The sequence below is a fragment of the Anomaloglossus baeobatrachus genome, chromosome 7, assembly GCF_048569485.1.
Source record: "Anomaloglossus baeobatrachus isolate aAnoBae1 chromosome 7, aAnoBae1.hap1, whole genome shotgun sequence".
NCBI lineage: Eukaryota > Metazoa > Chordata > Amphibia > Anura > Aromobatidae > Anomaloglossus > Anomaloglossus baeobatrachus.
Genome location: NC_134359.1, coordinates 142,905,295 through 142,924,632, shown reverse-complemented (window position 1 = coordinate 142,924,632; position 19,338 = coordinate 142,905,295). Strand labels below are relative to the sequence as shown.

Here is a 19,338-nt window from a genome sequence, read left to right as displayed (position 1 = left end):
GGGAAAAAGATAAAAAAGCCCTTTTTTTGTGTTACACAATTTCTCCTGAAGGTGGCAATACCCCACATGTGACTGTACAGTAGTGTTTGGCTGCACCACATGGCTCGGGAGGGAAAGCACACCATTTGATTTTTAAAGCACAGATTTTTCTGTAATAGTTTGCGGACTCCATTTGCAGAGCCCCTAAGTGCCAAAATAGAAGACATGCCCTCATGTGACCACATTTTGGAAATAACACCCCTCTGGGAATTCATCTATGGGTGTAGTGATGATTTAGTCTTTGGAAAACATCCATGGTCTCAAATGCATTGTGGCCAGCTCGTGCTTCTGGAGTGGAAGAACTTGCTATTTCGCCTGCCCCAAAGAGGAGGTTTAATCGCAGATGGCATTTCTGCTTCAATGAAATGGAAAGAGACACAAGCTATTGGAAAATAAAATTCTTCTGGCAGCTGTTTATGTGGACCCAAGTCATCAAATACTGCTTGATGATCAACAGCTTACTAAAGGTAAAGAAGCTTTGAGTGAGGTAGCAGTTAGGATGAGCAGTTACAGGACTGCCAGGCGCAAGAGGACTTGGGGCCTGACAGTGTTACTGCTGCCATATCATCATCCTCATCAGATGAGGTGTTTAACTTTGACAAGTATTTGGATGACATGGAGCAGCAAAGTGTTGCCACAAGGAAAAAGATTTCACTCCGTCTCCTATAGCAGCAGATTGACCAGATTTCAGTAAAATTTTTCACTTGCACTCAAAGAAATAGAAAAATTCAACCGTTCATCAAAACTGACTGTGCAAGAGGCAATTCCTTTATACCCGGGAATTGTTAGAGATGTTGCTCATGTGGTTACGGCTTTGCCTCCAACCCAAGTTACTGTAGAGAGGTTGTTCTCTAGCCTTAAATTATTAAGTCAGATTTGAGGTCATCTATGAAGGAGGATCTGATGGAAACAACTCTACACTGTGTTTCAAATTATTATGCAAAAAATATTTTTTTATATTTTCCTAAATTAACTTTATGAATTGCAGTCATTGTTATTTTCCAGTAATCTACTATCTGAGTATAATTGAAATGCTTTTGATCAAACTGCCTATGAAAACAGTATATTTTTAAAAATAATAAACACTCAAAATGCATGTTCCAAATTATTATACACAGCAGAGTTTTCAACCTTTTTATTTTTATTTTAAAAAACAAGATGGTCAATTGTGAAATTATAAGCATTATCAGCTTATTACAAAATGAAATCAAACATATTTCAAGTCAAAACTTAATTCTAGGTGATGTTACATTTGCACATAGGACCCCTTGTTTGAAAGAAGCTTCTGAACTCTCTCGTCCATTGAATTTGTCAGTTTTTGGATGGTTTGTGCTTCAATTGTTTTGCATGTGGAGAGAATACCCTCCCAGAGCTGTTGCTTAGATGTGAACTGCCTCCCGCCATCATAGACACTTCTTTTGATGATGCTCCAGAGGTTCTCAATGGGGTTGAGGTCAGGGGAATATGGTGGTCACACCATAAGTTTGTCCTCTTTTATGCCCATAGCAGCCAGAGATGCAGATGTGTTATTTGCAGCATGAGACGGTGCATTATCATGCATGAAAATGATCTTGCTGTGGAATGCACGGTTCTTCCTCCTGAACCATGGCAGGAAGTGCTGTTTTAGAAACTCTACATAGATTATGGAGTTCATCTTTACCCCTTCAGGGATCCGAAAGGGGCAGACAATATCTCTTCACATGATTCCGGCCCAAAACATTACTCCTCCTCCTCCTTGTTGGCGCCTTAGCCGTGTTTTCATCGGGTGTCCATCAACCAGCCATCCTCCACTCCATCCATCTGGACCATCGAGCGTTGCACGGCACTCATCGGTGAACAAAACAGTTTGGAAGTCAGTCTTCATGTATCGTTTGGCCCACTGGAGCAGTTTCTGCTTGTGTGCAGTGGATAGAGGTGGTCGACAGGATGGCTTACGCAAAGCTGCAAACCTCTGAAGGACCCTGCATCTTGCTGTTCGGGGGACGTTGGAGGCGCCAGCAGCTTCAAAAACTTGTCTGCTGCTATGACAAGGCATTTTAGAAGCCACTCTTTTAACCTGACGCAATTGCCTGTTGGAAAAAGTTCTCAATTTTTCCTTCTCAGCACGCACACGTGTGTGTTGTGAATCAGCTTCATACTTCTTGATTGTGCGATGATCACGATGAAGTGTCTTGGCAATGTTGATTGTAGTCATGCCTTGACCTAAATACTCCACAATTTGTTGCTTCTCAGCAGCCGACACATCCTTTTTGTTTCCCATTTTGGCAAAAAATGTAGGCTGCTTAATAATGTGGAACAGCCTTCTTAAGTAGTCTTGCCTTTATTTGGACACACCTTCCAAACTAATTTGCACAGGTATATGCAATTGCTTTCAGTGATATAAAGAGCCCTGACACACATCACCATCAATGAGTTTAAATGACAAACAAAAAATTTCTAACCTTATCACTCCTAAACTCTTTTTGCATAATAATTTGGAACAGTGTATTTCTTACAACAAATTCATAGACTGCACAAATGTTATTTAGTAAGTTTTTGTTGAAAACGGTTTTTGCCACTTACATAGTGTATTACATAGTGTTATATATAACAACAACACTATGTAATACACTATAAGTGGCAAAAAACAGTTTTCAACAAAAACATACTAAATAATAACATTTAGTATATTGCTTATATTTAAGTGAAAAATGTATTGTAGTACAATGTGAACATCAGACATTTAATCATTTTTATGATACAATAATCAAGATATTTAGATAGAACATAAAATATATTTACTGGAATACAACTTTAGAACACAAAAACTGTAATAAATTGTAAATATGTAATACAATGTGTAAAAAAAATTATATATATATATATATATATATATATATATATATATATATATATATATATATATATATATATATATATATATATATATATATATATTGTATAACATATTTACAATTACAGTTTTGTGTTCTAAAGTTGTATTCCAATAAATATGTTTTATGTTCTATCTAAATATCTTGATTATTGTATTATAAAAATGATTAAATGTCTGATGTTCACATTGTACTACAATACATTTTTCACTTAACTATAAGCAATATATGTGGGAGTCGGAGTCGTGGAGTCGGAGTCGGTGCAAGGGAAATTGAGGAGTCGGAGTCGAAGGTTTGGCTTACCGACTCCACAGCCCTGGTGATAACAGTGTAAGTCGAGTTCCCTTGCGTGATTGCGGGTGCACAGCGACCTGTGATCTGCAATCACCAGGATGTACCGGTATGTCCTCTGTTGCTAAGTACCCAAAAAATAAGACATATAGCTACGTTTTTGGTCGGGAAAGGGTTAAAGCTAATAGTGCGGATCACATCCCATGGATAAAGTGGCCTGTAGGCTTAAAGATTGGCTGCATCAAAAATATACAAAATTGCTGCTACAAAAATAAAGCCCGAGCCGTATTGAAAGTATACATAAAGTCCTCTTCACATATAAATGGTGACTAGTTCATTAATTTCAGTGGACACACATGGAGTTACCACTAGTGCTGGTAAGACAAAGCCTCCTAAAGTCCCGTGTCTGAACACTCTTGGACCAAGCAGATGGTAAAAAAAGCTCCGCAGATCATCCATGGGAAGGTTTGCCATAAGGATGCTGAATCAAATCCTCCACATCTGAGCGATGTTTCAGGGGTGATGCCCCCTTTTTCAAGGGACTGGAGGCTTTGTCTTACCAGCTCTAGCGGTTACTCCATGTGTATTCTGCAGCAATGAATGAAGTGTTCACCGTTTACATGTATTGCATGGACTTCATGTATACTTTAAATATGGCTTAGTTTTTTTGTTTTGTAGCAGCAATTTTGCAAATTATTGATGCAGCCAATCTGTAAGCCCACAGGGCACTTTTTTCCATGGAATATGATCCTGGCCATAAGCTTCGTTATGCGGTTGTCTATATATAATGCAATATTATGGATATCCAGGACAGTGTGCAATAATGAAAGATACAATTAGCAGCAGCATTGTATTATCCATGTCTGTGGGAAAAATGAATGCATTGATGGACTCTCCTGTATGCCCTCAAAGTTTTTGTCTTAAAACACTATATATAAAAGGGTTTTTTTTGTCTAAATATATAAAAGATTATTTCTAAATATTTACAAGTTTTGTACTGTGTTTCTATTCAAGGATTTTTTTAATGCCAAAATACAACTATGGATATGAATTAAATGTAAATAAATAAAACAATGGTTAAATAATTACTACAATAACAAGTACATACTACTTAATGCCCCAGAGACCTCAGTCCATTATATTCTTATTTGTTGAAATGCTGAAGGAAAAGTTATCAAGAAACAGGGTCAGATAGAACAAATTAACAAAGAAATTATGAGCAGACCATAGGAGGAGTTTGTTGTAGTTGGATTTGATATGGCACATAGGTATAAATTACGAGCTGGATACACAGAGCACTAAGGGTATCATCAAACTAATTGACGTACCAGCAATTCCGACCACGATATGACCTGGTCAGGATCGCTGGTAAGTCGCTGGGAGGTCGCTGGTGAGATGTCACACAGTCAGACCTTACCAACGATGCAGCAACGATAAAGGTCGCAGTAGCGACCTGTATAACGATCTCGGCGGTGTTTGGGATCCTGTCAAACAGCGTCAAACACAGCGATGCGTCCTGCCCTACAGGAGCCCGACGACCAAAAAATGAACCAGAAAAGTCAGTAACGATCAGCGATTTCACAGCAGGGGCCAGGTCGCTGCTTAGTGTCACACACACACACAGATCGCTGATGAGGTCACTGGTACGTCACAAAACCTGTGACTTAGCAGCAATCTCGCCAGCGATCTCGTTATGTGAGAAGTACCCTTAAGACATAATTTACCACTTGAAATCCAAGGAATTTTGTGCCTTCAGGATAAAACACTACTGTTTGTGCAAACTGAATCACAGGATTCTCTTCAGCAGCCACATCAGTAATCTGTGGCTTCTGGACAAAGCCTGTGTACTGCCTTTCATACCAACTACTCTTAACATGTGACAATGTCATCTAATAAAATACAAAAAAAAAAATACAGCAGATTTTGGCAAGTAGAAAACGAGTTGTCTGGCACAGATTACGGATATGGCTGCAGTACCAGGTCCTGTGAATCGATTCACACCATCTCAACCAATCAGCAATTGATAATGTTTTAATACACAATTTGTTTTTTAACCCCTTAAAGACCAAGTGATTATCTGCTGTTGAGTCATTTTTTTTCTTCTCCTACTTATAACTTATTTTCAGTAAACAGTCATAAGAGGGCTTGTTTTTTTTGGGGGGGGGGGGTATTTGTAGTTTTGAATGTCGCCATTCTGTTTAACATATAATAAAAACAGGAATAACATGTTAAGTGTGGTGAAATGGTTACAAAAGCACAATTCTTTCTATGTTTTTTGGGGGTTTAGGTTTTTTGGGGGAAACTGAACAGATACAAAGATTCAGCATGGAGCCCACTGCATACACTAGTATCCTTTATGCCAGAGATCCAGAACTATAAGTTTTATTTCTTCTGCTCAAGATGGTCAGTAAAGCAAAGGAAATAACCAACGCACTGTTTATGTGAACAAAGCCATAGAAACATGTTAAGGAAGAAGTTAATCTTAAGTTAAGCAAAAAACAATGACTGTTTTCTTTACATTCTAGTTAATGTCTCTGCTAAGCATATAGTGGTTTCATAAAATATACAGTACATATTATTAGTATTTGTTATAGTTTGCAGTTAATTACACTTGGCTTAGGGCTCATCTTTTAACAATGATTGGCTGGGATTATTCTTTGTGGGGATGGATGATATTTTGTGTGGAATTTTTAAATCTAATTCATCAGTCAAAAGATCCCCCAAACTAATAAAATCATCAGTGCTGTGCTCATTGAGAGTGGTGTATGTGAGAAAAGAGAAAACAGGAACATCTCCAGAATGATCCTGGCTCCTTCAAGTGAATTACTTAGTCTAGAGCACCTTTCAAAGCAAATATTAAGTTTATTAGTGGATAACATACTTCCATTGCCTTTTTAATCAAATATGTAATGCAACAGTATATTTATTACAAAAATTTGTGTGTAACAGCAGCAGCAAATGCAGCTCACCATTTCTGCATCCACTCTCTGTTCAGAGCCCAGACAAAGGTCCGCCATGGCTAGACAATCGAACATGCAAAACAGGAGAGTGCAGCTCAAATTACCAGATTCTTCTTTATTTCTTGAGAATTTCAAGTACACAGGACATCAAAACTTTTACAAAGAAACCGCTATAATGGCAAATGCAACAACGCGTTTCTGGTGTTTCCACCCTTAATCATGATGTAGTAACAAATCAAGATTTGTCTTAAAAAGCAACCCAGTTCAGGTGAAATGCCAGTGAACTGATTAAATACCGTGTTTCCCCGAAAATAAGATCTTCCTGAAAATACAACCTAGCAGGAGTTTTCAGGGATGCTTAAATATAAGACATCCCCTGAAAATAAGACCTAGCCGTGGTCAATAACGAAGTGTCATGCAGCGATAAAAAAGTTAAAGACACTGCAGGACACTTCATTATAGACAGCAGACACCCCCAAAATAAAGAAGAGAGAAGACCCCCCCCCCGATCATACTCACCAGATGCCGGAGCAGGTGAGCGCATCAAGGTCCTGCGGCGGAACACACACATCACACACATCCGTTAACACACACACACACACACATCAGATCGCATCTGTGATGACCTGGACTCTGTCAATGCTTAGCAACGGTTAAATTTCTTAAAATTCAGCCAGACATGAAGATAGTTTGTTTATAGATGGGGAATAATCCCTCATTGTTTCTACAAGACTCTTGTTGACTCATGTAATTGTTTTGGCCACTGAAGGACAGACCAGCGGACGAGAGCACCCACTGACCTAGTGTCTCCACAATTGGTGGCAGCAGTGGGACACTACTCAGCCTGATTTATCCAGGGGAGCTGCAGAGGACTGGTGTTTGTGTACACCGTCCAGGGCTCAACAACCAGGGAGGCAAATAAGCATACCTAGCAGGCCATAGGGGAGGCATTCAGGTTTCGGACGCTGCCATGTCCAACCCCACCAGCTCAGCCATGCGACAAGGACAAGAGAGGAGTTACGACCGCAACAGTAAATGGATGCTACAGGATCTGTGCCAGAGGCGAAAGATTGACTACAGGAACGCTGACACTCGGTCGGACTTGATCCGGAAATTAGTCCGTTGGGATGCCCAGAATGATGCAGAGGACGATGAGGATCCCGCCGATATTGACCCAGAGGATTTAAACTATGTGCCGCATCATGGATCTAGTGAGAATCGGGAAACAACTTGGTCCCAAATGGACAGAGCCAAAGCATTGTTGGCTGCATTGGGGCCTGAAGCTTCAAGGGAAGAGAGGGCTGGAGTTCTGCAATTCGTGTTGGGAGTTCCAATTTCCTTACCACCAGCACAAACCTCCAGGATAGACCACTACCAAGGAAGTCATCTTTGTTACAGGGACGTGCCAGTGTTTAATGATTCCAGCAATGAGATAGATGAACACTTGAAAAAATTTGAGGTGCTAATGCGTATGCACCAGGTGCCCACAGCTGAGTGGTCCAAATACCTGTGGACAAGCTTGCCTGTCCGGGCCCAGGAGACTGTCCGATCACTTGGACCTCAGGACTGCCTGGACTATGGAATTATTAAAGACACTTTGTTGGCCCTTTTTACCATAACCCCCGAGAGACATCACGCTAAGTTCCGGACTATGTCTCGCCAGGGTGTCTCGTATGTCGAATTTGGCAGTCAACTCCGATGACACTGTAACCGCTGGCTCGATGGTCGGGCTGCCCTCCGGGATGTGATGGTGCTTGAACAACTGCTGGAGAAGATGGACCCGGAAATTCGAGAATGGGTAACTGAATGGAAGTCCGATACCCCAGAGCAAGAAAGCGATTGGCTGATGAATTTACAGCCAACCGACCCAGCTGGAGGCCCACCGATCCCAGGAGGTCCCTCAACCATGGATTCCACTGCTGCCACCAATTGTGGAGACACGAAGTCAGTGGTGCTCTCGTCCGCTGGTCCAGCCACCTTTAGAAAGACAGCATGGCCCAGGGCTCATCCCAACTGAACGCCGGCCTCCTTAACCATGGGCGGAACACTGCTCAGACAACACAGGGTGAGGGAGTCACAATATTAAGACTTTATTGGATCCCCAAACAATTAACGGCACATAACACATAACCAGCAAAACACACAAATGTAACAGGCAACAGAGTCTCACCCTTCCGCTGGCTCACCAGGGATTTAGAATGTCCGTGCTTCAGAGCTTCCAGGGCTACTTACTCCAATCCAGCAGCACCCCGCTTTTGGCGTGCACCCACCGAGAATGGAATAACGCCAGATTTAGGAAGCTAAAATATAGGTCAGGTAAAGAGAAAACCGGTTTAAATGCCGCGCTAAAAACCACTGATGTTGTAGATGAAAAAGATTTCCTTTATTTCATAATTCTACGCGTTTCAGAGACATCTCCGTCTCCTTCCTCAGGAAAATAAATCATATATAGATCCACATCATTTAAATGATTATCCATGCAGCTTGAAATTCATCCAATAAGAGAAGCAATCTTGTACAACCAATCTGATAAGGGCACAGTATATCCAAAGGGAAGGCTATGGCTATAAAAAGGGACTTCTTTAAGTCACCAGTGGTTGATGGATGTGCATGATCCAGTCTAAGCTCTTAGGAGCTGGCTAGGGGATCAGAACCAGGATGCCTTGTGGACTCGGTCTAGGGACTTTGGCTTCGACTACAGGATCACTTGGCTACATGGCTTCAATCTAGGGACTTCGATTCCGATTGGAGACCATATCCACAGTCTAGGGATTTCGACTCCGGCTGAGAGGATGATATCATCATACCAGAGACTACTTAAGGAGGAAACCCAGGTTGGGACAATCCGGTCACCTGGCTACACACTTTGCGGACCTCTGCCAGCTTCCTAAATCTGGCGTTATTCCATTCTCGGTGGGTGCCCGCCAAAAGCGAGGTGCTGCTGGATTGGAGTAAGTAGCCCTGGAAGCTCTGAAGCACGGACATTCTAAATCCCTGGTGAGCCAGCGGAAGGGTGAGACTCTGTTGCCTGTTACATTTGTGTGTTTTGCTGGTTATGTGTTATGTGCCGTTAATTGTTTGGGGATCCATTAAGGTCTTAATATTGTGACTCCTTCACCCTGTGTTGTCTGAGTAGTGTTTCGCCCATGATTAAGGAGGCCGGCGTTCAGTTGGGATGAGCCCTGGGCCATGCTGTCTTTGTAAAGGCGGCTGGACCAGCGGACGAGAGCACCCACTGACCTCGTGTCTCCACAGCATCCACACACTCACCAAATCCAGCGATATTGCTTGCCTCTCGGCAGCGATACTGTGCAGTGTAGTGACCTTCCAGGACCTGCCGGAGGATCACATGACCAGAAGCATGTGATATCTCCAGATGTTGTGAGCGTGTGTGAGTATATGCGATCGGATGTGTGGGGGTATGCAGTCTGATATGTGAGTGTGTATGTGTGTGTGAGAGTCTATGCGATCGGATCTGTGAGCGTCGGCAGAAGGCAGAGGTGGACGGCGTGCAGCACAGCTGCTGGGAGCACCCACCGGAAAGCACAGGGAGGAATGATGTGAAAGGTGTGTGTGTGTGTGTGTGTATGCTGTCTGATGTGTTCTGATATGAGTGTTAGCCAGAAGCAGGGGAGCACAGCTGCTGGGAGATCACAGGGAGAAATCTGTAGAATCTGATGTGTCTGTGTGTGATGTCATCTATTCAAGTGTCAGCCAGACGCAGAGGAGGCATGCAGCACACCTGCTGGGAGATCACAGGAGGATTTGGGAGCCATACAGACCCCCGGGGCTGGTAAGTATGACGATCCTGGGAAGGGGGGGGGGGTCTGTTTTTTGTGGGGGGTAAACTTACCCCCCAACCATGTCTCCTCAAGAATAAGGTATCCCACTAAAAATAAGACCTAATGCTTTTTTTCAGGTAAAAAAAAAAAATATATATATATATATATATATATATATATATATATATATATATATATATATATATATATATATATATATATATATATATATATATATAAGACCGTGTCTTATTTTCGGGGGAAACAGGGTAGACATTTAAGTGAGCACTTTCAACAAATTGTTCACACAGCAAAAAAGAAGTGAAAACGTGGAATCACAATAAAAACATACAATATCTGAATAAAAAGCAAGTTCAATTTCAAAAAGGACATGATGGATCAAATATACTGATAGTATAATGTCACATAAATCAGCCATAGAAAAAAATCTTTTGAAATGGAATACTATATTTTATTGTATTACCGTATTTTTCGCTTTATAAGACGCACTTTTGTTCACAAAAATTTTGGGGGAAACTAGAGGGTGCATCTTATAATCCGAATAAATGGATTATATACTGCTGGGCCCAGGGGAGGTGGGGGCAGCTCTGGAGCGGTGCTGGAGGTAGAGGCAGGCTGGCGGAGGCTTGTGAAGGCTGTAGGAGGCAACGGGAGATCTTCTGATCCCGTTCATATAATAAGCACTGTCGCTGTCCATCTCCGTGGTGCCGAAACCGCACCGCGGTGATGGGCTGGGGAAGAGGCGCTTATTATATGTACCTGCGCCCCTCTTTGATGGCACATGCCCCCCCCCATGTTAGATATGGCCCCCATGCTGCTGCCCATAGTAAAATAAAAAACTCTTTACTTACCTCCTCCAGCATGTCTCCCCGGTCTACCTGCTGCCACTGTGATCAGGCACACAGAGATGATGTCACTCTGCTGTGCCGGTCACATGACCGGCACCGAGAACCAGGAAGTGCAGGAGCTCAGCAGCACGGAGGGAGACACGAGGGAGGACAGCGCTGGAGAAGATGAGTAAAGTGTTTTTTATTTTACTTTTGGCAGCAGCATTGGGGCCATATCAAACACAAGGGGATGTGTGCCATCTATAGGGGACCATGGGCAGCACAAGGGGATGTGTGCCATCCATAGGGGGCCATATCAAACACAGGGGGACGTGTGCCATCTATAGGGCGCCATAGCAAACACAGGGGGACGTGTGCCATCCATAGGGGGCCATGGGCAGCACAGGGAGACGTGTGCCATCCATAGGCAGCCATATCAAACACAAGTGGACGTTTGCCATCCTTAGGGGGCCATATCAAACACAGGGGGACGTGTGCCATGCATAGAGGTCATGGGCAGCACAGGGGGACGTGTGCCATCCAAAGGGGGCCATGGGCAGCACAGAGAGACGTGTGCCATCCATAGGAGACCTGTGCCAGCTGTAGGAGATGTGTGCCATCTATAGGAGACCTGTGTCATCCATAGAGGACATGTGCCAGCAATAGGGGACATGTGCAATCAATGGGGGACATGTGGCATCACTGGGGGACGTGCCAGCACAAGGGGGCTACATTCAATATAAGAGGGCCATATCCAGATTAAGGGGGCTAATTCTAGGATGGGGGGGCTATGAGGGACATACACCCTATATGATTTGTTAGACGGACACTGGCATTATAAGATGCACTCCATTTAACATTAAAAAAAAAATCTCTTTTCCTTCACCAAATTTGGGGGTGCATCTTATAATCAGGTGCGTCTTATAAAGCGAAAAATACGGTATATGAATAAAAATTAATATTATTACATAGGAATTTTTCAAGTGTGGATCTAAATCTTGTAAAATGTGTCCATATGTAAAGAAAAATCAACCAACCAAAAATTTTTAATGTTATGGTGAAGAATCAACAACAAATGGGACATAATTGTGAAGTTGAATGAAATTTATTGCTTATTTTAAACTTTATTAAAAAATGAAAAACTGAAAAATGGGGCGCGCAATATTATTCGTCCCCTTTAAGTTAAAACTTTGTAGCGCCACCTTTTTCTGCGATTATAGCTGCAAGTTGTTTGGGGTATGTCTCCATCAGTTTTGCACATCGGGAGACTGACATTCTTGCCCATTCTTCCTTTGCAAATAACTAGAGCTAAGTGAGGTTGGATGGAGAGCGTTTGTGAACAGCAGTTTTCAGCTCTTTCCATAGATTCTCAATTGGATTCAGGTCTGGACTTTATCTTGGCCATTCTAACACCTGGATATGTTTATTTGTGAACCATTCCATTGTAGATTTTGCTTTATGTTTGGGATCATTGTCTTGTTGGAAGACAAATCTCCGTCCCAGTTTCAGGTCTTTTACAGACTCCAACAGGTTTTCTTCAAGAATGGTCCTGTATTTGGCTCCATCCATCTTCGCATCAATTTTAACAATCTTCCCTGTTCCTGCTGAAGAAAAGCAGGCCCAAACCATGATGCTGCCACCACCATGTTTGACAGAGGGGAAGGTGTGTTCAGGGTGATGAGCTGTGTTGCTTTTACGCCAAAAATATCACTTGGTATTGTGCCCAAATAGTTCGATTTTGGTTTTACCTGACCAGAGCACCTTCTTCCGCATGTTTGGTGTGTTTCCCAGGTAGCTTGTGGCAAACTTTAAACAACACTTTTTATGGATATCTTTGAGAAATGGCTTTCTCCTTGCCACTCTTCCATAAAAGCCAAATTTGTGCAGTGTACGATTGTTGTCCTACTGTCAGACTCTCCCACCTCAACTGTAGATCTCTGCAGTTCATCCAGAGTGATCATGGACCTCTTGGCTGCATCTCTGATCAGTCTTCTCCTTGTTTGTGATAAAAGTTTGGATGGACGGCCGAGTCTTGGTAGATTTAGATCACGGACCTGTCTGTTGTGTTTCTTGGTCTTCATGATGCTATCTGCGTTTTAGGCTAGTTTCACACTTGCGTTGGACGGCTTCCGTAGCATTGCGTTGTGTGACGGATGCAACGGAAGTGTTGCATATAGTGGCACAACGGATGCTACGGATCGTACAAAACAACGGAAAGCTTTTTTTTTTCTCCTTCTTTAAGTTTTACCGGCAGCAGACTATTGTGAATGATCAGCTGATCGCTCTCAATAGCCAGCAGCTGAGCGCTGTAACTTGCCTGCGGCCGGGCATGCCGGCGGGCGGGCGCTCAGTTGAGTACTGTCACTTGCCGGCGGCCGGGCGCTCAGCTGAACGTTCGGCCACCGCGAGACAAAATAAAGTTTGTGATTAAAAAAAAAAAAAAAAAAAGAGCATGCGCAGTGAAATCCTGAGGATTCTGCTGCTCAAAACAACGTTACATGTTGCGTTCCTCCAGCTGGGCGGAAGCAATGGAGCGTCGCCCAGCGGAAGCAACGCAGGTCCTTTTTGCACAATCCGTCATCCATACAAGTCTATGGGAAACAGCGGAATCCGTTAACGGATTCCGCTGTTTTCCAAAAGGGCGGATTGTAACGGAAGGAAAACAACGCAAGTGTGAAAGTACCCTTAAACAGAACACTGAGTCTATCACAGAGCAGGTGCATTTATACGGAGACTTGATTACACACAGGTGGATTATTTTTATCATCATCACTCATTTAGGACAACATTGGATTGTTCACAGATCCTCAAATGAACTTCTGGAGTGAGTTTGCTGCTCTGAAAGTAAAAAAGGGTGAATAATATTGCATGCCCCAATTTTCAGTTATTTATTTTTTTAAAAAAGTTTAAAATAAGCAATAAATTTCGTTCAACTTCACAATTGTGTCCCACTTGTTGTTGATTCTTCACCATAACATTAACATTTTTATCTTTATGTTTGAAGCCTGAAATGTGGGAAAAGGTTGAAAAAGTCAAGGGACCCGAAAACTTTCGCAAGGCACTGTATATGACATTAAAAATGCAGGCAATATAAAAAGCATGTGTCAAGCATCAAAAGACTTTATTAACTGTCATAAAGGAAATACTTTATTTTAAAAAACATATGCAATAGAAAAAAAAATAAAAAATATACAAGGAGAAATTACATGAATCAAATGCTGCGGCATAGAGAGCCATGGTGGATTTTTAATTTTAACACACAAATACCAAAAGGGTTAAATCTTAGGAAGGATATCATGCTGCATTATTAGTCTATTAACCCATTCCTCTCAGTTCAATTACTCACTACACATACATTTATTTTTAACTATATTCATTTTAGTGGTCATTATTAGGGATGATCGAATACTTCGAATATTCGGCTTCGCAAATATTTTCCGAATACATCGCCGCTATTGAACTATTCGCGAATATTCGATGCACAATGTAAGTCTATGGGAAACCCGAATAACTATTCGGTACTATTCGGGCTTCCCATAAACTTACATTGTGCATCAAATAGTCAAATAGCCGTGAGGTATTCGGAAAATATTCGTGAAGCCGAATATTTGAGGTATTCGATCATCCCTAGTCATTATCTCAGTGTAATTTATTCCTATGCACAGGAGTTTGCCCGATATTCATATAAATTATCCATATGGACGTTTATTTATTCCAATTTCTAAAATTGTAGGGAAGTTAGCAAATTTGAGCACCTTCTTCTGTCATCCTTCTTGTCTGATGTATTCTCTCCCCTTCTCACTGGGCTATGTGATTTGTGTCTCTACTGAAGGCTCTCAGTGGGATGCATATTGAGATTAGAGTAGTGTTCACTGCACTCCTTATCTTAAACAAATATTGGAAAATGCCTGAGGGCATAGCAATTGAACTTCCATTAATTTAATTGTATTTGTATTTACTTCCAATACATGTATATATAAGTATAAATCATATTAATCGTCCTTGTATTTCAGTAATCACCTGTTGTACTGTAACTTTAATTTAAAGCTAAATATTGTTAATCATGGAATCAGCCTTAGTTAAATATCCTCATGAGCTAATATATTTATATACACCCATGTATTATTCTAGTCATTTTGAAATTCTTAAACAAAATGTATTTTGTCTTTATTTACACATTTATTGAATAAAGTTAAATATAAAATCATATTATAAAAATGTCATATGTTGATATAGTATAATAATTTTTATTCATAAAATACAATAAAGTATAGTATTCAATTTCAAAATATTTTTTTCTGATTTATATGACATTGTACTATCAGTATATTTGATCCATTATGTCCTTTTTTAAATTTAACTTGTTTTTATTCAGATTTTGTATGTTTTTATTGTGATTTCACTTTTTTTTTGCTGTGTGAACAATTTGTTGAAAGTGCTCACTTAAATGTCTATTTAAAGGAAACCAATCACCAGGATTTTTATAAGTAACCTAAATCCAGTGCTATACTGGCACTATCAGGCTGATTCTATACATACCTTTAGTGGTCAGCTCGGATGTTTAGGTTTTGAAATCTAAGAAAGTAAAGTTTATAAAATCATCAACTTCTTGAGTGACAGCAGCTAAAGATCAGATAATATCTGGGAGGAATATTCATAGTTATCCCCTCACCTTGTTAGAATTAGCATAAGTATTATACAACCGACCTAGCAGAACCTGAGGTGAGGTTATATCCATGTGACCAGAAGGGGCAGGGCCTCAGCCAACAGAAAAATGTTGCGTATCAGCTTTGTTGGCTGAGGCCCCACCCCTTCTTGCCACATGGGTATGACCTAGCCACAGGTCTTGCTAGTTCGATTGTGTAATACTTATGCTAATTGTAACAGGAGGAGGGGATAACTATGAATACCCCCCAAATATTCTCTGATCCTCAGCTGCTGTCACTCAAGAAGTTGATGATTTTATAAACTTTACTTTCTTGGATTTCAAAACCTAAACATCCGAGCTGACCACTAAAGGTATGTAGAGAATCAGCCTGATAGTGCCAGTATAGCACTAGCTTTAGGTTATATATGAAAATCCTGGTGATTGGTTCCCTTTAATCCGTTCACTGTTGTTTCACTGGAACTGGGCTGCTTTTTAAGGCAAACCTTGATTTGTAGTAGCATCATGATTAAGGGTGGAAACTCCAGAAACACGTTGATGCATACGCCATTATAGTGGCTTCCTTGTGAAAATGTTGATGTCCCATTTACTTTAAATTCTCAAGAAATAAAAAAGCACCTGTTCCTTTGAGCTGGACTCTCCTGTTTTGCTTATTACAAAAATGCTCTATACTGAGAAGAAAAAAAAAACATTTTGAGAGAACCAATTTAACTTATTTCAGAATACCACTTGAGAGAAAAAAAAAAAAGGTAGAAATATATTTACCAGGACATTTGTTTTGGTGATTGTTTTATGTCTGACGTTAGGTCACAAAGTTTTTCCTAAAAACAAAACAACAATACTGAATTGGGTCTTTTCTTTCTTGCATATCTGGCATTATCAAGGTTAAAATGTTAAAGAGATTGACCAGCACTCCTGTCTATACAATGGCTGCGGGTGGAGGAGCACATGACCAGACCAAGCCATTAGCCTCCTCCAATTGGAAAACACCTCACACGGGAAAGTACCTTTTCCGTTTGAGGAGGCTGACGGCTTGGTCTGGTCACCTGCTCATCCACAAGCATCCATTGTATGGACAGAAGTGCTGGATAGTGTGTGAGAAAAGCAGCAATAACAAGAGGAAGTGGCATATTGCTTTAAAAGGGAATATGGTAAAACCTTTAGTATACATCAGATTTTTTTTTTTTCCGTTAATCTATGGATTTTATTCATTTTTGAAAATTGTACTCATACATTGCAAACAAAATCTGGTGAGTATATTAACAGGCCCTGCAGAAAGAAATATATGAATGAATTCTGCAGCGGAGATGTCCCTGTGGACATAACTTTTTAGGCGCTTAAAGGGATCCGGTCACCATTTCTTTTACCATATAAGTTGCGGCCACCACCACCAGGCTCTTCTATACAGCATTCTAACATACTGTATATAAAGAGCCCAAAACAGGACTGCCGCGGAAACACCATCACATGTCTCAACACTGGCAGGAAACTAGCCAGGTCTTTCACCGGAAGGAACAACCACGGGAAGGGCAGTCTCTAGTCAAGGAAACCGCCTATGCCAAAACATGGTATCCATCCACAGACAGCTGTTTCGGGGTATTTGCCCCTCATCAGTGTGGAGTAGGAAACTGGCTAGTGGGAGCAATGCCTAGTAAAAGACTACATAAGCAAGGATGATTGACCTTAGGTCAATCTTACTTGCTTATGTATATAAGAGCCCAGCCGCTGTGAGAACATAAAAACACTTTATAATACTTACCTAACAGTCACGCGGTGGGCCTAATGGGCGTCTCTGTTCTCCGGTGCAGCCTCTTTCGGCCATCTTCGTCCTTCGTCTGAAGCCTGTGTGCATAATGCGTCTACGTCATACACACTCGTCGATCCTGCGCAGGCGCACTACAATACTGTGATCTGCCCTGTTCAGGGCAGATCAAAGTGCGCCTGCTCAGGACCTGAATGCCGACGAGTGTGGATGACGTCGGACCCGTCATGCACCGCGGCTAAAGAAGGAGCACAAAGATGTCCAAAAGAGGTGGCGCTGGCGCCTGACAACTGAGACGTCCATTAGGTCCACCGCGCGACCATTAGGTAAGTATTATAAAGTGTTTTTTATGTTCTCACAGCAGCCTGGGCTCTTATATACAGCATGTTAGAATATTGCATATAAAAGAGCCCGGTGGTGGTGGCCGCAGCTTATACGCCAAAAAAGTGGTGACCAGTTCCCTTTAACAGCACTGCTGGCTAGGATACAAAACCACATGTACAAGTCTGACTTAGCAGTGCAAAGGAATGAAACATACTGTACATCTAATATGCAAAAGTGCTACAAGGACTGTAGGATTCCTGGTAAGAGATGCAGGTCTCCACTGAAAGTCTAGCCCAAAACCTTCCACTTGTTTTTAATCAAAGGCACCATCATTTTGTAAGTGAAACTGTTGTGCATAATTCAGGGGTACCGTGCATGTGCCAATTTAGATCTCCACAGTATAAACAAAAGACTTTAGCAGAGAAGTTGGTCTGGATTTACAGCCAAGAAACTAATTAGGGTCTATCCAAGGGGGGACAAGAAGGGGAATACAGGTACTGCTCACTTTGAGGGGTTGTAAGAGTCAAACAGCTGTTACAGCAGGAAAGCGCTGCTACCACAGCCTAATGTGTAGTCCGAGATGAAGAAGCAAAGAAAGGGTTAAATTCCGTGCTGCCATACATAAAGACAATCCAGGTATATAACCAGAGAGTGATTTATTGTGAAGGTGTTTTCAAAGATTCCATCTCCTTCATCGAACAAAATCAGAACACACGTGATTTTGTCTGGTAAAGGAGATGGAATCTCTGAAAACACCTTTTCAATAAATCACTCTCTGGTTATACCTGGATTGTCTTTATGCACGGCATTTATTCCTTTCATCACCTCTTCATCTCAATTTACCAGGATTGGAACCGCCCTCGCACTACTTGCAAATTGGATGAAAGTTTGTTGAACAATGGCCAAAATGAGAAGATTGCACATACAGCGAGTGAAATAAGTACTGAACAAGTCATTATTCTAAGTAAATATAATTTTAAAGGTGCTATTGACATGAATGTCTCACCAGATGTCAGTAACAATCCATCCAATCAGCATAGATAAAGAAATCAAACCACAGATGTCTATAAATTAAGGGATGTGTAATAACAAAAAAATGACACAGGGAAAGTATTGAACACACTAACCTCTTAGTGACAGAGCCAATTTTGACCTTAAAGAAATTACCCCTCACATATGACTACTGTGAAGGATCGCTACTTCCAATAGGTGGCGCTGCGCTAGTTTGTCTCCTTTCCTGGAGAGACAATTTGAATACTGTGAAGTGAAAAGCCTATAGTAGTGTGTGAATACTGTGAAGTGAAAAGCCTATAGTAGTGTGTGTGTGTGTGTGTGTGTGTGTGTGTGTGTGTATATATATATACACACACACACACACACTATATAAATAACCTAATATGACATGCATCAGTCACTGCAGAACCTCATAATACACTTCAGCTGCTGCAAAATCTCATAATTCACACCTCAGCTGCTGCAGAACCTTGTAATACATGTTTCAGCTACTGCAGAACCTCAAGAGTGTAAATATGAGTGTGAGTGTGTGTGTGTGTGTGTGTGTGTGTGTGTGTGTGTGTGTGAATATATCTACATGTATAACTCATACAGTAAAAACCTCATAATACACATCAGCTGCTGCAGAATATCACAAGACTAGACTTAGCTGCTGCAAAACCTCATAATTCACGTCTCAGCTGCTGCAGAACCTTATTAGTTCACACTTCAGCTGCAACAGGACCTAGACACTTAAGCAGCTGCTGAACCTCACAATAAATCTTCAGCCCCCATCACAC

General features: G+C 41.3%; 1 protein-coding gene across 1 annotated transcript in view; it reads right to left on the bottom strand.

Moving 5' to 3' along the window:
- The window catches only part of VPS16 (VPS16 core subunit of CORVET and HOPS complexes), an 879,114-nt gene that overhangs the window by 623,824 nt on the left and 235,952 nt on the right, over window positions 1–19,338 (bottom strand). The window contains exon 8 of the mRNA XM_075319712.1: window positions 16,225–16,280. Coding sequence (XP_075175827.1) covers window positions 16,225–16,280 — 56 coding nt within the window. The remainder of the gene's footprint in view (window positions 1–16,224; window positions 16,281–19,338) is intronic.